Source organism: Pelmatolapia mariae, linkage group LG20, assembly GCF_036321145.2.
Source record: "Pelmatolapia mariae isolate MD_Pm_ZW linkage group LG20, Pm_UMD_F_2, whole genome shotgun sequence".
Classification (NCBI taxonomy): Eukaryota; Metazoa; Chordata; class Actinopteri; order Cichliformes; family Cichlidae; genus Pelmatolapia; species Pelmatolapia mariae.
Window position 1 is genome coordinate 28,126,272 of NC_086244.1, and position 22,930 is coordinate 28,149,201.

The window sequence follows — 22,930 nt, forward strand, 5'->3', positions numbered from 1 at the left end:
AAAATTACTGGAAGCACAAAAAACAAGATTACGGCATAAACTAATATTTGATTAACTGACAATTAATTGTTGTCATTGATACGTTTTACAATATATAGATGCTTCCTTTGAAAGTGGCAAACTCGTATACCTCAGGCAGCAGCTGTGCTTACTGGTCAGGAAATAACTGAATAAATTGGTCCATCATTTTGTAAGTAGCTGTGATCTGACTTTATGCTGCACAGTATGAGTCTGTGAACAGCAGGGTGCAGTGAAAGCAAATGATATCCTCACTGAAGAGGTGTGCAGCTCTTCATTTAACAGTTTGATGTGGATGAAAATTACTTCTTGGCTTTTTTTGGTCTGTTTTACCAGTTAAATTCTTTTCATGCAAAGCTGCAGCAGTAGAAAATGCTTAATTAAAATGAATAGTAATTTAATACAGTCTTCTATTAAGGAAGATCACCACCAAAAACAATGTTTTTAATCCTGCAAATATACTAATGTTGCATTGTTTTAATCAGCAGGCTCATCATGGGCTAAATTCTCCCTTGCATTGTCCAGTTTCCTGAAAAGACAACTCCAAACCTCTGTTCTTCATTTGTCTCCACGAGCATTTTTTCCAGTCCACTTTGGACTTGTTGCCAGGCAAACAGTAACCACACAGATGATATCACATTCCTCCATTGCCTCAGAATGATGTCACCGGTTCAGATTACAGTTTTCAGATAACCCCCCACTGTCTCTGACATCCGCCTTTGCTTCTGAGTTCTGTTCCCACCACTCCATCAATGGACTTTTACCTTTGATGGCGAGCACTGCACATGTTCATTGAAAATTAAAATCTTCGAGTTCGCCACTTCAAATGACAAATCAACATTCGTTACAGTTTAATTTATGGAAAAGTAGAAAAATCAATTCAGACAGTTTAAATTCAAAACCCTTAATTGCACACATGAGAAACATCTGAAGGGCCGGCGCAGTGACGCAGGTCGCTAGTAGCGGCCGTTGTACATGCCTGACGGTTCACTGGCCAGCTGCAGGAAACAGGATGAATTATTACTTACATGCTAACATTTAACTGTGAGTGTGTGCGTATTATGATAAATTTACTTACTGCAATTGCTGACTTAACAGCCTGCAGCTGGAAGAAGACTTTGCCTCCCTCCTCTGGACACACAGTCCTTATTTCTTGTTTATTCATTCCCAGAAGCTGTTGTCCATTCAGCACCCCGAGGCTCCTGACAGTGCTGTACAAGAGAAGAAATAAAATGACATTAAATGCAAGTGTTATTTAGAGTGCAAGCATGAACTTGTCTGTTACTCCGTGGAGAATGCCATTCACATTTTGGAGAAGCCTTTATGTTCAAGCCAGGCTTGCACCTCTGCAGGTGAGGAGGACTTGTCCAGGGTGACAGGGCCGCGAGGATCTCGCTGGAAGGAAGACTGAAATGAAGAAAATATCAAACGTGAAGTCTGTTTATGAGCAAACATATTTATATATGTACATGCTTATGAATATGAATATGCCCAATCTGAACGCAAGGCACAAAGTATTTTTGACATGAGGCTTTCTGGTTTCTGTTTGGCCAGTAGTATTTGAAAAATGATGGAAAACCACATTGCTCGATTTCTAGGGAAGCTCAGATCATTTAATGTTTGCAGCAACATGTTGGAGATCTTCTCGAGTGCCATCTGTTTTGCTGTTATCTGCTGGGTGGGGCAGCATCAGTGCCAGAGATGCCAGCAGGATCAACCAACTAATCCAGAAGGCCGGAAGCATCATTGGTCAGAATGTGGAGGCGTTTGAGTCCGTGAGCGTCAGAGGTCACTGAACAAACTGCTCTCCATCATGGACAACCCATCACACCCACTCCTTCTCCCTCAGACGGATTCAGCCTTTTTAACTGACTTAATTTGACTTTTCTTTGTTGTTTATCAGTGTTGTAAATTTATAAATTCCTGCACTATCTCATAGTATAAGGCCCTTACCAGCCGCCTGTCGCACTTTTATTTTTAACTGTGTTGTTTATTGTAGACTGTAACATTTCTACTCTTTATCATGCTGCTGTAACAAATCAGTTTCCCTGGTGGGATCAATAAAGTATCTGTCTGTCTATTTGAGCAGCTGTTTGGCTGCACGCAAGTAAACAGTGTGGAGAGCCAAAGAGTAAAAGCATTTGCCAAAATCTTAAAACCACATGACATTAACCTTTGTCCATATTTAACATTTATCTCTATTCGTAAGAAAAGAAAAGCAGAACAGTTATGATAAGTCGTCCTATGGAAACCATCAGATAATTGTTGATGGGTTCCCAGGTTGCTTGCGGCTCAGCTCACCGGTTGATCGTCCATGGGTCCGGGGTTCCCTAACGACTCCAAAACATTCTGAGGAATATGGCCTTCCTGGTTACGCGCGTTACGAACAAGCCACCACTGCTTTGCTTTCTGGATCACCTGTGAAAGATCCAAATCCAAATATCTCAAATACTTTGGATGTTGGCAATGAAACTAGAAGTTTAAAGAAATATTAATCTTATCTGTCAGTCATTCTGTGCTGCAGCTGCAGTGTTTGCTAGAGTTATTTCAGATTCTAGTTTTGCGTTTTAATTTCCTCTATAAGGCTGACAATAGTTACAATACTGGTTGGAAAATATAAATACATGATGTGACACACTGGCTGAAAGGCTGGAAGGAATTGAAAAGATCTGCAGTTCCCCTTTTTCTTCTTTTGGAGCTGGAAAAAGTTATCTACAGCACATTTTTAATTTAAGTTTTATTTAAGTTTACAATGCCCAAAATTACTGTTGCGTTACATTGCTAATGATATCTGATCTAAAACAAAATCCTCATCCTGTTCCTGGTAAATGAAGATTTGCTGTTTACTCTATTTTCTTAAATTTCGATGATGTAAAACAGTCTACATCGGATAAACACTACAGATCCTGCTTTTATTTAAAGCTAGAGACAATCCTTATACTGTGTAGGACAAGGTAAGAATAAATCTGGTATTTGCAATTGTTGAATAATATTTGTGATCTCACCTCAACCACCTCACCCTTCATAACACTCAGCTCTTGGTTGTTTCTGGCCATGAAGTTGTAAATGACACGCATGCTCTGGGGTCGTTCATTGGAGCTGAAAGAGCAGCAGACGAAATACACTTTGTATTGGCAGTGCATAAAATCGGAGAAAAAGTGCTGGGTATACTGAAGAAATGTGATCATTAAGCCATATTTACTGCTGTGTAACAACACTTACGGTGCTGGTGGAGGTGATGGACCCCATGGATTGTTGCCCATAGGCTGTAAAAGTCATAAAATACACCATGATTAACTGAAAAACCTCTTGGTGAAGGCCTCATTGGCGATATTGTTTTTCTGTTGCCATGAAAATTTAGATTTAAAGGTGCTGAGTGCCAGATGGCAGCAGTGACTACAATTCTAACAACCACTTAGTGGAGATACTGCAGTTGGTTTAGGAGAGATAGCAACTCAAGTAAGCAAAACAACAGTTCAAAGCAATCTGCTAATCTACCAGGCTATAAAAACATTACCAAACCAATTCCTAAAGCAGCTGGAGCTACAGCATAACAATTAAGCATCAGCACGGAAACAAAAAGAAGTTTTAAAGGGCATGACTGCTGCAATACTTTGAGTTCACACCCAGGTATGCTACACTGTTCGATGAGCTTCTTTGTTAAGAATGAACCAGGGGGTCATAATAAGTTTGTACCTCGTCTGGCTGCCGCAGCGTCGGTCTGCCTGGGAAGCGTTGGCTGTTGCTTCTGCTCATTGGACCGTTCTGAAAAGGCGACGGGGATGGTACAGGAGGGGGTGGAGGGGGTTGCCAGCCATCATAGAACTCTGGGATGTAATCTGGGACGTTATCATCCGGCCATCGAGACCTGTAAGTGAAACAGAGGGCATGAATTATAAAATGCACAACTTCATCCATGAAAATAACACTTATACAACCTGGTAAAAACAATTAGGTTGCACAAGCTACTTTTTGATACAGGGCTTATTTATTTTATTTTTATTAACCATCTGTTTAAAATTTAAAATAAATCTGCTAGACAACTCTGTCATTTGTCAGCCAGTTTCAACTGAACCGGGCCTCAAAAACATGTTTGTGCTGTTGGTGCCTTTTGAATAATTTTCATTACAATTAGCTGACAAATGAAATGTTTTTGTTTGTTTATTTGTACTTCAAGAAGTCTGTGCTCCAGTTTTGGTGAATTAAAATGTTAGTGTTATAGTTGGATATTCATCACCACTAACTAGCAGGTGTTTGTTTTAGTTTATAGATGAAGTTGATAACTTAAAAAAAAATAGTACAATACTTTCTTGGCCAAGTATGGTCGCAACAACCGTAAAGCTCAAATCCATGTTTTAAAATACAGCTTCATGAATGCAATGTTCTTTTTTTATGCTGTGTTCTCCTTGTTTACCATAATATAAAATTATTTATATTAATTATTACTCATTTATTCGTAGTGCATAAATCAGCAGTAAATAAATAAATAATAGAGAACCTTTGGGTTGTGTGTGAGGCATTTGGCTAAGTGTAGTCAGACTAATAGTAATCTTTAAATATTTGTAAACCATTTCTCATTTATAATAAAAGTCAAGCCTGTGGTTAAAAAACTGGTAAACAAAAAGTTGCACAACAATCCCTCAAGTCTTTCGCTGTAAATGTTAAAGAGGTTGTTGAACTTTGAACATGATTCTCAGCTGCAGGTGTCCTTCCAGATGAGCATAAACACAGAGTCTGAGTTTTTTTCCACAACTTAGCAACCATAAAGCTCTTCTTTTATTGTCTACTGACTAACAATGAATCCATGAGTCATTCAGAAAACAAGAACAAGGAATGATTCTTTCTTAGTATTTCTATGTTTTACATTGTTTATTCCAAATAAAACACTTTTTGGACACTTTTTACACAGGTATCAATTTGAATACAGCATACGCTCACAGACACGGCCCACAACAAGTTAGGGCGTGCCAGGGAAGGTATAAGTGTAGTTAAAGTTAAAGGGCTATATATGAGAACTTTCAAAGCTTGATAAAAAAGACTAGTAAAAGTGTTAGAGGACTGTTAAAGCTGCCTCACCTGGGGATGTTCCAACACTCTCCCAGAGACATCCACAACTGGTTCTCCTCCTGGCTGACGTTTCGCTCTAGCAGGCCTATAGCGGGGTCTGTCAGCAAGGGGGAGACCACATTGGGAGGCAGGTCAAACGGATACTGAGGAACTACCTGTGGGAAAAAGAAAGAATCTAGTTATAACCAAACAAGCACTATGCATTATCAGTGTTGGGCAAGTTACTTTGAAAAAGTAATTAATTATAGTTACTAGTTACTTCTTCAAAAAAGTAACTGAGTTAGTAACTGAGTTACAAGCTTCTAACAGTAATTAATTACTTGAAAAGTAACTATTGCGTTACTTTAAAAAAAATGTTTAACCCTCTGGGGTCCAGGATATAATTGGCCATTTTTTACTACTTTTGATTTTCCCTCCACATTTTACCTTTAAAAACGATTTACTTTGCATTGTTTGGTATCATTCTTTTCAGCACAAACTCACGTGTCTGAATTTACAGTTATGTTTTCATTTTGACATACTGTATTAACACAATTGATCTAAAATCAGACAGAAAACATAAAATCTGAGTAGAAAAAGTTATATTTTTTACTGTAACAACCACAAACATGTCTATTAATCATATTTCATATTTCAAACTTTCATAACTTTAAATGCAATTAAATGCAATTGTCAATTTTAAAATCCTATGCACAAGTTTTGCAAACAACAAAGTTATTTGCATCCATTTACCTTTTACCTTTTTTAAAAATAACCATTTAAAACTATTTACAGAACAATCAGGCGTTCTGCATTCAATAAGATGCCACACAAATTCTTTGTGCCACTCCAAAAAAATAATTTCTGTCCACTATAAAGGAGAACATCACAACCTGATACCTGCAGGTCTGACAGCAGCAGGTGTATCACTCCTGTTTTTTTACCTGGAGACAGAAGTCGCCTCATTGTTCTGACACACGCCGTTATTCCCATCACTGTGCATTATATAGCAGCAATCGTAGTAGTAGTGAGGAGGAGCTTACCATGTTTAAAATCGAGAAGAGCACGTGGACAAACTCAGAAGCAGAAGGACTGACCAGTATGCCGTCCAGCTGGGCCTGTAATATGATAACGACTCTTTCAGTCACACACCAGTGCTTTTAGTCACAAGCATTTAGACAAGTTTGTTGTAAAACTCCTCATGTTAGTTTGTAATGTGCAGAGACTGAACTGAAGGACTTACCAGCAGATTGAATCCATATTTGACTTTCTGAAGACAGAAGGCATATTCATCCAAAGAAGGCAGATTGAGGGGTGGTCCCGAGGGCTCTGATAAGCAGTCACGTTAAGTACTTATTAAACTGCCTGTATCTATAGGAGGTTATCCTTCATAGGTTACTTGTTTGTGAAAAATATAGACTGATGAAGGCTATTACCATTTTTCTTGCTTTTCTTCTTCTTTGTCTTCTTCTTCTTCTTGCCCATGTCCTCCTGCTGTGCAGGTGTGTTTACTGCAGCTGAAACTTTGCCCATGAAGATCTCCAAATCATTTAGAACATGGTTTAAAATGTCCTAAAAAAGCATCAAATGAAACTCTCAAGATAAGACAGATAACTCCACAGAAAGATTCAATAATTCATAGAAAATACAGAAGTTTTCACAGCACCAACCGTGTTCCTTTGTGACTCCATCTTATCACGGTCCATCTCTGGGTTGCTCTGCATGTCATACGGGTCTAAATGGTTCATTGGTTCTACTTGTGGACTATAGGGACGTGAGGAAGGCATATGATCTGCATTGCAACAAAGAGAGAAAAAAAATTTCAACAGAAGCTGGTGTGGCTTAAACTCGGAATACTAAGGATATTGAGTTTATTGCTTATTTGCAGAGAAGAAATGTAAAACGTGTATTTCAGTCGCAGGGAATTAATTAAATAAATTGAATTTCTCTTGGATAATAATGATAATTTCTTTATGTTTCTACTGTACCCGGCTCTCGCCACGATGGGGCCATGAAGTCTGGGGTTGGAGGTCTCCACTCTTCCTGCATAGAGGGGGGCGCAGTCTGACGGAAACTTCCCGGCCTATTTTGTGTCATGGGTTCAAATTCATTCCTGGAAAAAAAATTATTAATGAATGTACTGTACTTTCCATATTTGTCCTTTCTGCTTCCCTGTTATTAAATCTTAACCATGTTTTAGATTTTTAGTATTTTTTAAAACCCTACCTGACATCCGGAGGCTCTCTGTGTTGCTCCAGATTACCACCTCCTCTTTGGACTGCCTTATCCAGGTCGCTCTTGATCAGATCGGCCTGACAGAGCAAACAGGAAGAAAAATCGACATTACAATTATCATCAGCTCTCTGGCGACTTTGAGGAGGTCAAAGTTAACTCACCCCAGTCTCCTCACACTGGAACATGAAGCACTGGCGGTTGCGTTTGCTGCGTTCCTGCACAGTTATCGCCAGCAGAGAGTTGAAGTCGCAGCTGTCCAGCACAGCTTTGATTTGCACGATACAGCTCAAAGGTACCGAGTCCAGTTCTGTCTGTCAAAATCAGATTGATCAAACGTTAATAGCCAACACTGAAAGTCTTTAAAAAGAGGGAAAAGGGGAATTTTAAAAATAGTCTGGCATTTTATTTTGCTCATACATATTTTACATGTTTTTCAGATGTTTCCATTTCATAATTAGAGAATTATTCTCACACACAGCTTAGCACTTAAAACAGTTATGGTTGTGTAAAGGTTTTGCTTCACCTGGTTGCACTTTTATATACTCTTTGGTATGGGAAATGTTAATGCCACAGCACAGAATTATATTTAGTTTTGTTGAAGAAAGTGACCTTAATCTGTGAGCCTTAATCTCAAACCCATCAGGACCCTTTGGGATGAAGTGGAACAATAACATTAAATAGTGGCATCAAATCCCAGACAGTAACTTACATAATTTTACTAAAAAACTGAGATAATGAAGTAACATTACTATACCATTTCACTTCCTGCACAGACACAATTTTGCATTATTGCTGCTGTATATCACCACAGCGGATTGTAAATCAATAAAGTTGTGACTGAAGTGCAGACGGTCCTCTTTAATTCAAGAGGTTTAACAAAAGTGCTGGATAAACTATTTAGGAATTACAGACATGTATACACACAGTGCCCCATGTGCAGAGGCCCAAAGTTCATTGGACAGCTAACAGGTGAGGCCTGCTCCCATGTTAGTTAATGACAAATGAAGCAGACATAATATCTCAAGTTCATTCAAAGGGATGAATTTGTGTTTTATAGCTTTTCACTGTCATTTTAATTATGAGTCAATGTAAATGTGGGAAGCCATCATTAAGCTCACAAAACAAAGTAAATCAATAATCAGAGACAGCAACAACTTTAGTAGTGGCCACAACAATCTGGTTTAGCATCAGTTAATTGATGTCTTAATAATTTTAGCATACAAAACCACTGGTTATATTTAAGAACAGGAAGGTCACATTAAACGTTCCCAGAAAACATCTTAAAGAGCTTGCACAACTCTGAAAAATCTTTGGACAGATGAAACAGAGAAAAATAGAGAAACAGCTCGTGATCGAAGCATAACACATCTGTTAAACACGATGGAGGATGCTATGGCGTGAACATGTATGGCTGCCAGTGGATAGAAGGATCAGTACAGAGCTATGCTTTCTGCTCAGATTCAGCCAAATGCTGCAAAACTGTTGATTGGACAGTACTTCACAGTGCAAATGGATAAAGACCCAAAGCAAACCAAGAGATGAAAAGAAATAATATTCTTTACTTCAACCGACCAGCTTTTCAGTCACTAAAGACAAAACTGAAGGCAGAGACCCACAAACAAGCAGCAGCTGAAGGTGAAACACAGCGTTTGATGATGTCCATGAGTTCTACACTTTAGGGAATCACTGACTGCAAAGTATTAAAAGCAATCCTTATATTTACAATTATACTAGTTTGGCCAACTCATATTGAGCCTTTGAAAACCATGTACTATACACAAAAATATCTGTAATTCCCAAACAATCAATGCAATTTTTTTAAAACCCCCTGAATTAAAACCCAAAGTCCGCACTTCAATCACATCTTGAGGGTTTAACTCTCTAAAAATTGCATCTCTGTCCAACAATACTATATTGTCCCTCCCAGACACTTCATTGTTCTTCTAGAAGTGATGAACCTACTTTGGTCTCAATGTCATTGAGCAGAAGATATGGTCCCTGAACCTCCATGATCATCTCCTGAGGCCACAGACGACCTTTGGCATCCAGGTTCTTGAGCTTAGCCACGCAGTCGTCCACAGTCTTCACCTCCTGGCCATCAATCTCACAGGTGAACAGATGCTGTGGGTTCAATTAGGAGGGTCAGTGATGATGAGAGCTAAATGCTGTGCTGTTAGTAATGTGTATGTGTCCATGATGATGTAGAGTTTATACTCATTTACCTCCACTCTGACATCAATGTTGTCAGGATTTTTGCTCAGTGTCTCCGAGTACTCCTTTCTCTGCACTGATGTAAAGAACATTCGATTTTGTGCAATATCATCATAAAATATGTATACCTAGATATGAGGTGTTGTAATGCCTGGACATACTGTAAATAGATCTTCCACTGGGTCTGGTTGAGTCACTTCTCCTCAGCGGACTCTCCCTGATTTCATCTTGTTGGAAAGCCCGCCTCGGAGGGAGGTCCTCTGATGTGAAGCCCCTGAAGAAGAATAAAAGATTCCTTAACATTCAGTTTCCTTCCACCTCCATAAAATCGTCTCAGTCAAAGCTAAGCGATATGAAGATAAGCCATCCGCAGTCCACAGCTCAAGTAAGCTTCAGGGTTACTATGGCACTGTGGCGTTTTATTATGCAAGGGTGTGAACAGGTATGTATCAGAAACACCGCAAATCAGCGTCTTATAGCATATTAAACATAACTAGTGAACTTGAAAAGGAAAATTAAATCGACCAACTTTGGGAAATAGGAGAAGGGGGCACTGTTCCCAAACATCTTCAGTCTACCCCGGCTTTAAACTTTAGACTGGGAGGAATCACACAGAAACCACTTGAACCTGTAAGAAACACAAAATGATTTGTTTACTCAGTTTGAAAGTTTTCAGATTCTCACAGCTTGGAGCAAAAGATTTCTTCTTAGTACTTAGAGTTCAAATTGATTTGATAAGCAAAGAAACACTTCCTCAGTTCAGCGTGCTTTTATTGCTTCTGGCGAGTTCAGCATAGAAAACTACAACAAGGCTTTTCCATACAAATGACACCACCGAGGCCTGTTTTCTTGTTATTTATAATCATCTTATTATGGGTAGTGCTTTTTTTTTCATTAAAAATTAAACACAGATTAAGTATGAATATACGCAGAGTTACTAATCAAGCACTTAGAGGTTAATATCGAGTAAATCAACTACAAGAACTGCTTTAAGCACAAGGACTAAATTAACAAAGAGTCTCAATAATAATTTATCTTGAAGACTCATGAATACACAAACCAGCCTCAGTGTTTGCGTTAGATATTAGTATACATGACAGTTTGTTATTGCGGCTACATATACATTTTCTAAACACATCGAGTGGTTGAGACTAGTTTATTTGGTTATGTATATTTAAGCTATGACTGAAGGTGATGAGCTTTCATGGCAACAACTACACACTTTCTGTAAAAGCAACGTCACATTTCAGAGCAGGACACAGTGCTGCTCTCAGCAGCTTTTTCCTTTTTAAACCACTTTCTATATAACCTGTCACTTGACCTTTATATAACTGCTGCATGCCGTTTTACCTTGTAGCCTCAGCTCTGCTCCGGTGTCATCGTTCCCTTCTTTCAAACGAATTTGGCACCAAGAGGTTTCATAGCGGGTGTGTTCCTCACAAACAGCTTCGAGAAAATTTCCTTAACTTCCTCGTGAAAGCAGCAGGATCAAAGTGCAACTACGTGATGGGAGTGACAGATTGCAAGGGCCGGCCCAATTTGTCACTTGAGGATAAGTATTTGAAGTATGGAAAACAGGTAGTGGCACATTATGAGTCCAAAGGTTTTGAAATTATTCATAGCACCTCCTACTCTTCCTACAGGAGGATCAAAGGTCTCAAGCGTTCCTATTCTTGTGCCACTATCTCAAGCATACTCTACCATGGATATAAAACTGTGATGTCACTCACAAAATAGAGCAAACTCTGAATAAGAAAGACACAAACAGCTGAAGATGATAAGAGAACCATTTATTTTACCATCTGCCGACGTGTAAATACTGTACACACCCATTACGCTGACAGAGACACTCTATAAAGAAAGAATAGTTTATTCTGCAAAGAAAAGTGACGTCTCGTCTTCGGGCGATGAGTCTGGGACTAGAGGAGGCTTCTGTAGAGCGATGACAGTTTAGGCTGTAGCTTTGGCCTGAGTGGCCTTGGCCAACGCCTTCAGGTCTGTGATGCATTTGGCGATGCTCTCCTTCTCCTAAAAAAACAAAACAAAAAAGATATTAAAACTCTGAAACATACAATCAATAGAAGTGAACTGATTAGACAGTAAAAATACATATGCATATAACAAATTAAAGAAAAAACATTGACATTTTTTTTTTGACATTTTTCTGCCAATACGAGATTTGCCTATATAAAAAAAAAAAAAAAAACACAAGCAAATTAGTAAACATGAAATATCTGACAAACTAAAAAAAATCACAGCCCAAATATAGGACTTTTATTTTTTAAAATCCTTACAGATTTCTGTTGTTTCATGAAAAATAAATAAAAAGGTTTTCGTCTAAATATTTTGAAGAATGGGGCACAGTAGTTTGGGTTTTTTTTTAATAACTTTTATTTATTGGATGTCAGCACCCTAAGCTAGAGGCGTCTGTCTGGAAAATAAAGAAAAGAAAAATAAAGACTGACCTGCTGGGGTGTGATGCTGCTGATGACGCTCTTCTCCACCCAGTTAATCATGTGCTCTTGCTCCAGCCTATGGTTGAGGTCCTGCAGCGCAATCTGATAGTCCAAGCGCCTCTTCACGTCATTGGTCACCATATGTAGCCTCTCCCTGTAGTTGGTCTCCAACAGCATGGCCACGTTGTTCTGAGAGGAAAACAGGAGGTAGGATTGTTTAACTGTAACAGCTTTAATGTGAAATTCCAGCTCTAGGGATACTTTTTCAAAATAATAAAAGAAAAAAAAACTTTTAACAAAAGATATAACTGAAGTAAAAAATGTGTTTTCAGTCAGGACATGTTCAGACATAGACTTCAATCATGTAGTGCTGTGTCCCAAACAAATTAGGGCAGTCAGATTTGTAATGCATTTATATACAGACTAAATAATTAAATTCATTCTATTGTGACATCTATACAAGATAGTTTAGCTACATATGTTAAAATGGTACTGTCAGTACAAAATCTGGCAACATTTGTATACTGATTTTGAGTGGAAATTCTCCATTAGTGTGAGAATGAGCACCATCATGTGGTTGTATTCAGCAAGTTACACATTTTCTGTTCACAGACTACTCCTGGAGGAGGCAAACAAATAAATAAATGCATAAATAAATAAATAAATAATCATGCTGAAAACTTGTTTAAAATTAGATAAATATTAGGCTAGGCCCAGGACTAACGGTTACTGTTTCAGCATCTTAACGTGACACGGTTGATTTACCGGTCAGTCCTTGTTCCTACACCCACCTGTGGCTAATAGATTTGGACAGTGACTGAAAGAATGAGCGTCCTCTGAAGGGTGGCTGGATTCTCTCAGAGATAGGGTGATGAGCTCAGCCACTCAGGAGGGAGCAGAAATGCTACTCCACTACATCACAAGGAACCAACTTAGATGATTCAGGCATGTGACTAGAACGCCTGCTGGACCCTCCTAACTGAGGTGTTTCAAGCATGTCCGAAAGGGAGGAGGCTCCATGAAAGCCCCAAGACACATCGGAAAGATGTCTCTCAAAGAGTTTGGACACATCTCAACATCCTACCAGATGAGCTGGAGGAGGAAGTCTGGGCATCTCTGTCAGACTGCTGCCCCCACATCCCAAAACTCAATAAGCGGCAGAAAATGGATGGATGGAATAATAAGTCAGGAATGGCCTCAAATTATTTTTCCTTTTGTTGCCAAATTAATTACACTAAAATTGCATGAGAGTAAAAGGTGGAGAACGAGTCTAACCTACATATTATTCAGCATATTTCAAACTGTGGTATCATTAAACTGAAAAATGTCATTTTGAAAGTACCCAGTTATTATCAACACTGGTATACCCACCCAGAGTGATGAACAACTCACATTAACAAAAAAATAAGTCTTGCCACAGACCGTTTGGTTCCCACAGAGTACTGTGGGGGTACACTACAAAGCAAGTTCAACACAGCCAAGCCTTCATTGTGTTAGCTCGCTTGGCAAAACCTAAAACCCAGTCGCAGATAATCGGTATCAACTCTTTGTTAACCCAGGTTTTCAGCTTCAGGATCAATGTGCGCTCACAAACAGGTGTTTACTTCAGCCACAATAAATCCATCTGAGCACTGCCTACTTCAATCAGAGAAATTATCAGAGAAACTGATGGAAAATTTTTTTTACAAATTGACATTGAAAATAAAATGCAGCGCTGTATAATAAGACGAGAGTAATGTTACAAATGACCATTAGTCATGTGTCAAGCCACGATCATCAAGTTCACCAAGGATCAAAAAATAAATAAATATTGAGGTAATCATTTATTTTATCACTAGGCGTAGTCTCTGTTGTAGATACTGGCAGATTAAAGCCTCTTTATCCATTAGTACTTGTCTAGTACCACCTATATGCACTGTGTTGTTATTGCGACACGGCTAAACGTCCCGTGACATCATTTGTACGCAACACGAACGGCACAACAAAGGTGTACGTCAAGGTGATGTGATACCTGCTGCTTGGTCAGTGGCTTTTCGTCAGACTCGGGGACCCCGGCATTGTTTTTTGTAGCCATTTGCCTTGCAGAGTTTCAAAGATGTCAGTTTTGATTTTTGTAAAGGACTAGCCAGTTGGTGACGTCACATTTTCAGATCACTTGGAACCCCGGCCAAGTAGGTACTAAGGACTAATGGTCCCGGTATCAGGTATCAGGTACTATGACCTAATGGAAAAACCCTAAAACCCGCGTTGAGCCGAGCCGGCGTGAGTAGGTACTAATGGAAAAGTTGCTGCACAGTGTACTTGTTTATGAATTTGCCTAAGAAGCAGAATCTCCCTGGTTTGATCCCAGTAGGAGAGATTTCACTTTGAGATCGTATCAGAAACAGCATCAGGTGTAAAAAAAATATCTGTTAAATCAAACATACAGAGCTACCAGCTGTGGTGACTGCTTAAGTTGCTAATGTGTTAACCACTACACTACAGACCCACAAAAGGTTATAATTCTTCTGTTCTTGGAGCTGAAGGTGGCAGCTGTCAAAATGATGTTAACTGGAATACTTAACAGTTAAGATACTGGAATATAAAAACTGAAATGAAAGGATGGTGATGCTTACCCTCTTGGCATCAAAGAGCATCGCCCTTCCTTCTACTCGCCACTGCTCCTTCTTCTCATCGTCAATGGCTTGAGTCAAGCTGGACATGGCGACGTCCTTCACCTCCTGAGCCTTGGCCACTTTTTCCTGAAGACAAAAGCAGCAGAAAATATTGGGGTCATTGAAAAGGTTGTGCACAAGAGAAAAGTCCTTTGGTACAGTACTCTCTCCACTGTGTCCAAACAAAATAAATAAATAAAACTTGACAAAAGAGATATGAAATCACAAAGAAAGAAAGAAACAAAAGCAGTGGTTATCAGCCTACCTCGTTCAGTTTGTCAGCGAAAGCTCCAACACTTGGCCCAAATTTCTTCACACCATAGATGATCACAGCTCCTATGGAGGCTGCAGCGAAGGTCTCATGGTTGATGACATAGATTTCCTTAGAAAGCATGTACAGGAGGAGGCCAGCACCCAGCATGTAGGGTCCTATTGAGAGAAGAGGGGGAATACAAAGTAAAAGTGAGATGTGTAACTACCATTGGACTTGAGTTCTTTGGAGACTGTTGATATATTTAAACAGAATCTTAAGAACCATTATTTTTGTAAAGGAATGAAGAAAAAAAGGCAGGTTTTTTTTTTTTTTTTTTTTTTTTAAACAAATAGTTATTGTGAATGTGTTCACAAAAACAGGAGTTTTCAAAAGTTCTGTTTCTATCAAATGAAGTGCGTTCACCAATCATCTGGATGCTTTCAGTGGAAGCAAAGGACTGTTTGCTCATAATCGCAAACCAGTCTTTAAGTAGTCCTTGCAAAAAGAGAAGTTAGATATTTTGATGGATGAAGAATCCAGTTGATTCAGTGCAAATACTGTGTGCACAGAATCAATTTTCAGTGACTTTTCACTTATTTTCTTTAAGAAAACACATGAATAATATTAAATTATCATTTTTGATTAAAGACTGCACACCTGTTACTCCAGTTTTGGGGTACAGCAGCTGGAATAACTCCTCTGGGATGATGCCATGCCGGACCTTCCCTCCCTTCTCTGGCAGAGGGGGCACCGGAGCCAGACTCTGGGATGATGTGTGCAGACAGCGAGATGCATGGACCACACTGAGGGAGAAGACCACGATTACTAAGCATTTCTTTCTGATATGTTATTGAATATTGGTATTAAAACACACACATTCAAAACTACAATGCTAAACACACATACCCAGCTCCAATGGGGCCACTGCTTTTCAGGGCACTAGCTGAAACCCACAAAAAAGTACAAGTGTTAATTACTGTTTTCTCAATAAACACCTTTAACAACAATCTTCTGAAAACATTAACCTTCAAATTTTGTACACCTTAAACGCACAGCAAGCAGTCCAACACAGAACTATAACTCTTAGTATTGGTAGCTATTTGATGGGCTTCGGGCGATCAGTTTGTGAGGTCATCAAAATTAACACAAACTTTTCCATAAAACATCGCAGAAAGGGCAGACAGCCGACCGATGCTAGCTGTCAATAAGGTGACATTTAGGCGTGCAGAGCTAACGTTAGCTAACGTAGCGTCGATTAACTTGCCTGTGACTAAATAATTAAAACAACAAAACACAGAAACACTGAAATATCCAGGATTACCTTTGATAACGTCTGATATAAATCTGCAGCCAATAAAATTGCTACCATTTCCGAGGAGCTTGAAGCTATGCTGACAGTTAGCATTAGCATGTCTCATTCAATGTGCGGCCTTCACTTTACCCTTCAGCTCACTTTAAACTTTCCTGCCTCCTGCTTGACAGTCTGCTGGCACCAGCAGTAAGTGGCCTTTATTATCATTTTAAAAGCTGTTCTGATGCATACCTGAGACAAAAACGAGCCGGGACAGCATGTCTGAAGGATGAAGTACCAAGTTCCTACAACACCGGGGCACTCTTGTTTCGGCCTCTCTGTGCCCTTCTCTGCAAAGAGCTGCAAGGATGGCGGACACAGGAGAAATCCTCGTGAAACAACGCGAGAGTACAGAAGCGCTTGTGGAGTCGACGCCCTCTAGTGGGCACTGCGTGCAACGACACACACACACTGCCCTGAAATTGAATTTGGATTAATAGAAGTGATTAAGGAGTTAATGCAGAGAATTTGGGGTTATTTTTTATGATAAGATCAAGTTTTCTGGATTCACTCATCTTGAAAGGTGGCTGACTTTAAACAAAAACGGCACCACACAGAATATGAAGCCAAACTGCTATTTAGTGTTATTGTTATGTAAGTTAACTGTTACATACACACAAGCATGCACAAGAAAACTAACTAATGAAAGTGTTCAAGCCCACATGCATCGTTTACTAATAATAAAAATAATAAAAAATACTCATCTAATAAAGCACACACACAAAGACATACACACACACCCCTCTCTCCCAAGTGTTTTATCCCAGGCTGCACACAGGGGGAATTAGTTGTGTCTGTCTGTAATCTTGAGGCCCACCCGTGTATGGCATCAGTTTTGTGTGAGTGGCTGGTGAGATAGAGGAACATATGACGTTGTGGTTCTCTTCACTTCCTGTAAAAACTATGCTCAACAGAAACAGCTACATGTGAAACACAGGCAAGAAAAAAACCCGGCACTATTTCAGAAGAGTGAGAAAATGGATGACTTGTCAACTACCTCATGAAGAGCTCTCCCCACTGAATGAGATGGCCCAGTAGGTAAGGCTCAACCATGGTTTCCTGCCTAATAAGCAGCAGTTTGTCCTCGCTTTATCATCTTGCAGGTGCCAGGGCCTAGTCTATCGATGAGAAGTGCTTCACCCTGTAATTAAGGGGCTTCTCCTGTAAGTTTCAGCTTCTGCATTAGTATTTCTGAGCTACTGTTGCAACCGCTTCTGCTCCACACACACACAGCTTTCTAAACATCAGGCACTTTTGGCAGTTTACTTTTAATGCATACGGCTCACATCAGTTTGCAGCATGACCTCATCATACAGATAACTTTTCTTTGTTTAAGTCTCTCCAGAATAAAAATATCATAAATACTTGAAAAATACTCATTTACACCAACCCTGATAGGAAGCTACATTTCAGTCCTTTTCTTTAAAGTTAGTAGCAGTTTGAGTTTCTTCATTTATAACCTTTAGCCATTATAATGTTTCTGCAACTTAAAAGAAAGCTGTTTTTTAGTTACTCACAACATCACTCGATAGTACTCAGCTAATAACATGCCGTGAATTTGATCATTGTGAATGACTGTAACCAGTTTCCTGATAAGCTACGCTGTCGTCGCAGGCTTGAGGCGACGTAACAGCCAGGGGAGCTGCCATGGATGCCCTGGCCATCAGTGGATTCCAGCTCTCGCCAGAGAAACACTTTGACAGAATATTGGACATCAGAGCAGAGAAGCGTGAGTACCTGCGAGGACGTAACAATGTGACTTCATGCCGCAGCCCTCCCAGAGACAGTACCACCTGGCAGATAAAAAAAGAACTGAAAGAGAAGAGGCAGCTGGAGTTTCTGAGGAGGAGATCGGTGAGCCCAGTGTGGCGTGAAGGCTCATCGAGAAGAAAATCTCCCTCACAGATATTTTCAATGAAATATTACAGTTCAAGCTCAACAAACACGGAGAATGCTAAAGGACATCCGCCCATGGTTTTGACACCAAACAGCAGCATAAGCAGTGATCCAAGCACCAGCACATGGGTAAAAGATTGCGTCAATTCGGCACATTTATCACCAGATCAGATTTATGTCTTCGTAGGTCTGCTGTGAATAATACCTGCCCCGTCGCTCTCCTCTCATTCCCTCAGGCCTCATTGTGGTCAGAACAGATAACAGTGATGAAGCAGGACAAAAGTCATGCAAAGAAGCAATCACCTACCTCCACGCCATCTGTGAAGGAATCAGAGCAGCACAGGGTGAAAAGTATTCATAAAAAGGACACGAGTGTAAACGGTAAAAAGAATAAATCATCGTGCCAAGCACAAAACATTTTGACCAGGGACTGTTGAATCATGCCTTACATTTATCTTTGTTTTTCTCCACATACAGCACAAAAGACAACCACAAAAACACTCATCAAAACAGAGAAGATTTACCAGAAATCATCTGTACAAACTGAAAGCATTCTTCAGAAAAAGATACTGAGAGAGACCGGTGTGCAGACAGAGTGAGTCTCATTCAATTCTAGTTTAATCTTTAAACCGTGATTTTACTGCAAAAGGCATCTCTGATCTCCTCTCTCTCTAATGAGAAACTGTCCTCTGTGCAGGTCCGGACTCATCACCGTTAAAGAATCAGTAAGTTTCACAGGCCTGCTGTTTTAGAATTAGGTGATAGATTAAAAGGCGTGGGAGCACAGGGCACAGGTGACATGATTAGTCGAAATAAAGTTTAGGCTAATCTGAGGGGAAATAGATGCTCTATAATCTGATGCAAAGGTTTTTTCTTTAATTATAAAACTCTACTGTTTTTACTGTCTCTTATCTCTCTCCTAATAGGATATTCAGAAATTAGCTGACTACCTACAGGTAAGCAAACAATATTTATCCAAAATCATCCTGTGTTTCATGAATCCTTTAAGGCTTTAAAGCCTGAACCTAGAAATAAATGCCAGAAAAGTCACATTTTTTGTGTTTAGTGGCCCTTCTGATGAATTAAGAAATAATAATTTGCATATATGAGATTAGGGTTGTATCATATTAGCTACATTAGGCTTATTTTTGCAATTTATTTCTTAAAACTGTACAGTGCAATTTATTTTATTTTTGGGGGGGGAAGAAAAATAATCACGTTGATGATGTAGAAGTCAAAAACTCACAAAACTCACTAATCAGATATAATACGCTTGGTTTTAAAGGGTTAAGTTCTCATCACATTTGATCTTTCATCACTACTGCTTTCAATATTAAGTAATACATTTATTAATGTGCACTGATGCTACTTAAGGACCTGATGACCTGTGCAGTCCATTCAGAGCAGATGAAAACTGTCTTTGTGCCTTAGTGTAACTCTTTCTGCTGCTGCTGGGTTTCTGGCAGGAGGCTCTGTGGAGAGAAGATGTGATGAAGAAGAAGCTGGTTGAACTCCAGGAGAGCACGACAAACCTTGTGAACTCATCCAACAAAATATGGACAGTAAGGCTCTCCCTCTGTTTACACGCATCAAATAACACATATTTCGCACTTTATAAGTCCACACTGTTTTTCTTTCTGCTCTGGTGCACTGGCTGATATTACGGCTGTGTCAGGAAGGCCTGTGCAGTCTGTGGTTTGGAGCTTCCTGCTTCCGCGCAATTCTATACTGCATAGGACGAGTGCAAGCTGTCGTTCTTATACAGGAAGGGTGTGCCACTCAGTAGCTGTTAAAGGTGCTATGCATCCTCTTTACATCTCTTTTGGCTACTCTGGTTGCAATGAATGAAAGGAAAATACTGAGGTCATTGTTTTTAGTTTTGTTTCCTCTTTAGATTTTGTTTTAGCAGCTGAGCTGATCTACAGTTTATTCAGTCTCATTTATTTAGGTCTTCCACCTGTTGTTGCTCACTGAGGTATGTTATCATTAGGGGTCTTTTTTGCACTTATAACAAAGTGTGTTGTATCAAACGCAGATACTGTGATCTCCCTTGAGGCTCACTGTTGCTTTGAGTTCCCCTTATGCACCTGCATTCGGAGAAACAACGTGCTGTCACAGCTTTTTGGCACATGAACCATTAATTTTCCATCTGCAGGTTAGAGCGTGACAGTCATTCATTTCCTCTCTAACCCACACAGTCTCGCTGCAGTGAAGATCTGCTGAGAAACAAGATCAAGGCTTTGGAGGCGCAGCTGCAAGCTTGTCTGCAGGTGAGTGTAATTTAGTCTGTAAAAAAGCAACCACACTCATTTTTACAATATCTTGGTGGTGATTTGTTGTTGTTGTTGTTATTATTTATTTGCTTTCCAAGAAGTCAGACATTTACTCTTTCCAGTAACTAGCCTTGCTCTGGCATTATTCTGTCACAGGGTGATAGTGTAGCATCTTAAGTGTGAGTCTCTGTGGTTTTGATCTGGATCTCACTGGGTGTTAACAACTAACTCAGCAGTGTTGTGTCCCTGCAGAAGTTTCCAAAAGATGGTGTAAAGAAACTGGTGGTACAGATGGAAAAGCAGAGGATGGTATATGAAGAGAAGGCCTTGATTGCCCTGCAGAAGGCCACACAGGAGAAAACTGAGGCCCTCAGCAAGGCTGAGACTCTGCAGGTCAAACATCTTTTTTTTTTCTCTGTTTTACCACACAAAAAAGAAACAAAAGTCACTGAGGTTTCAGTTTATTGGCCTTTTAGTTGATAGACTCAGCATCTGGTGACCTGGAAGCAAGTTTCCTAATTTGAGTATTTGCAGATGATTTTTCTTTTTAAAAACGTTGCATTTTGTGTCAACAGGAAGCGCTAATTACAGCAAAGGCAGAGGCCCTGAAGTGGCAAAGCCTTCATGAGGAGCTGAAGCTGAGCTCTGGAAAACTCAGGGAGAGCCAGCACCTCAGTAATGAACAGCTGCAACAGCTGCACAGCCAAGTGGAGGTATGTTAGGTTGTGACAACGTGCATGAGTGCGCGGTCAAAAGTTTAATTATAAATGTTAAAAATGTGAATTTATTTCTTGAATTATCAGCTGTGCAGAGCCAGAGAGCGTGAGCTGAGAGATGAGATGCTTTCGTTAAGACAAGAAAAGCAGGACCTACAGTACAACATTTGTCTGCTGGAGGAAGACAACCAGACCCTAAGAGAAGAAATCCAGCAACTCAGAGGCAAGACATCACGTTTGGTGTTTTTTATGATTATTGTTAAATAGTGCACATTCAATATGTTTATAATATTTTCGGTGCCCTAGATGGCGAAGAGGAGAGTCAAGACTTCATGATGCAGGAGTGTCTGGCGTCACAGGAACCTGAGCCTCGGCTGACGGTGAGGAGAGACTCTCAGCTGGAGGACCAGCTCCGCCACACTCAGGAGAAACTCCAGCTCAAAGAGAGAGAGGTAAAACATGGACATTACAGTAAACTGTAGCTCATTCACAAGTCTGACTCTTTAATCCAAGCTTGCCACACAAGGAATGTCCCAGCTAGGTGTTTCACAAAGTCACTAACAGGTGCAGGTAAAAATATTACCCCTATTATTTGTTTTTGTCTTATATACAAGGTAATCTTGTGCAGTATGTTTGCATTCCAACCACATTGCTAACACACATGCAAGTACATTTTGAAAAGTGCCTGTCTGAGGATCACCAGCATTTAGAGTATATTTTGAGCATTTCTGCATGTTCACGCTCTTTATTGTGTGCGTGCAGTGTGAGGAGCTGCAGGCGGAGCTGCACGCTATGGAGCAGGAGTGTCAGTCCAGCCAGGCCCGGCTGTCGCAGTGCAGAGACGAACTCCGGCAGCTCAGCCACCGCCGCAGGGGACCAGTGAGTAGAGTGTGTGTGTGTGAGATCATTTAAGGGAGACTTAATGCCCTTGCAGCACTCAAAAGCTCTCATTGCCTTTATATTATCAGCCAGTAATTAAACCACTACATAATTCTAACACTCTGCCCCACTATGCTTTTCAACACTATCAGTTTGCCTCAGCTGCCCTGCAGTAACCAGCTGAGCAGCTGCTCATGCACATGAGTTATCATTTCCTGCTGATGATTTAATATCCACCTGACTAAATGATTTCTTTTCTTCCTGTTTAGACACTGTGTGGATCCTGGTGGAAGCTGTGCTTGTTCTTCCTTTTACTCCTCGCTGTAGCAGGGGTTGTAATGCTGTGGCTGTGGCATCCGCCTTTCAGGGAGCAAGTTGAGGACCTGTACTCAGACATAGAGACACGTATTGAAGATTATCTCATGGAAATGGCCTCTCCTCGACACTCGGGCTGCTTCAGACCAATATGACATTGCTCCAAATCTTGTTTTTTGTTGACGTTTTGTTGCTTTATTAGATTTATATAGAATGTAGTTTGTTGACATTTTTGTATTTAAAATCTCTTTCGACTTGGAACTCAGTGTTTGTGTGATGTTTGTGAGACTGCGTCGGGTTGGTGTTGGGGACAAGTGAGCAAAAAGTTCCAGTACGAGTAAAGAAACTCGGCAATGCTTATTTTAAATTTGCCCAAACTGTTGGAAAATGTTGATGGGATTTTAAGAAACTGTGAGTTTAACTATGAGAACAGCGGAAAATAAAAGTGTCTTTTATACTGTAAATGACTGATTTATTTAGTCTTGAATTACTGAAACATGTCACAGCATATATAGCGTGAGATGCAGTGTGCTACAAAACAACACCAAGAAAGGGCAAATGTAAATCACAATACATTAAACTGATCTCAGGTCACGACCTTAAACAGTGTTTTACACTAGTATATAT

At 39.9% G+C, this 22,930-nt stretch overlaps 3 protein-coding genes across 4 annotated transcripts; 1 reads left to right on the forward strand and 2 right to left on the reverse strand.

Moving 5' to 3' along the window:
• Positions 1-448: 448 nt before the first annotated feature.
• eps8l3b (EPS8 signaling adaptor L3b) lies at positions 449-10,077 on the reverse strand. Its single transcript, XM_063464830.1, has 19 exons — positions 10,040-10,077; positions 9,672-9,727; positions 9,522-9,586; positions 9,262-9,420; positions 7,461-7,610; positions 7,291-7,376; positions 7,053-7,177; positions 6,735-6,856; positions 6,501-6,636; positions 6,308-6,393; positions 6,108-6,182; positions 5,095-5,240; positions 3,715-3,886; positions 3,241-3,284; positions 3,024-3,117; positions 2,320-2,436; positions 1,325-1,425; positions 1,097-1,229; positions 449-1,016 (listed from the first exon to the last, which is right to left on the reverse strand). Exons 1-19 carry the CDS (start codon positions 10,075-10,077, stop codon positions 975-977), a joined length of 1,947 nt encoding a protein of 648 aa, XP_063320900.1. The 3' UTR covers positions 449-974.
• Positions 10,078-11,285: 1,208 nt separating this feature from the next.
• atp5pb (ATP synthase peripheral stalk-membrane subunit b) lies at positions 11,286-17,761 on the reverse strand. The gene is made up of 8 exons (XM_063464099.1): positions 17,742-17,761; positions 16,417-16,640; positions 15,780-15,816; positions 15,531-15,676; positions 14,886-15,049; positions 14,582-14,707; positions 11,976-12,155; positions 11,286-11,538 (listed from the first exon to the last, which is right to left on the reverse strand). Exons 1-8 carry the CDS (start codon positions 17,744-17,746, stop codon positions 11,461-11,463), a joined length of 960 nt encoding a protein of 319 aa, XP_063320169.1. The 5' UTR covers positions 17,747-17,761; the 3' UTR covers positions 11,286-11,460.
• On the forward strand, positions 17,076-22,747 carry traf3ip3 (TRAF3 interacting protein 3). Of its 2 annotated transcripts, none has more exons than XM_063464097.1 (14): positions 17,076-17,262; positions 17,839-18,249; positions 18,357-18,501; positions 18,598-18,715; positions 18,818-18,845; positions 19,047-19,076; positions 19,587-19,682; positions 20,319-20,390; positions 20,646-20,786; positions 20,969-21,106; positions 21,197-21,332; positions 21,416-21,561; positions 21,872-21,988; positions 22,258-22,747. In XM_063464097.1, exons 2-14 carry the CDS (start codon positions 17,872-17,874, stop codon positions 22,456-22,458), a joined length of 1,746 nt encoding a protein of 581 aa, XP_063320167.1. In that variant the 5' UTR covers positions 17,076-17,262; positions 17,839-17,871; the 3' UTR covers positions 22,459-22,747. The 2 variants fall into 2 exon arrangements, with proteins under 2 accessions (XP_063320167.1, XP_063320168.1); XM_063464098.1 differs by lacking the exon at positions 17,076-17,262 and adding an exon at positions 17,274-17,387.
• The last annotated feature ends 183 nt before the right edge of the window (positions 22,748-22,930 follow it).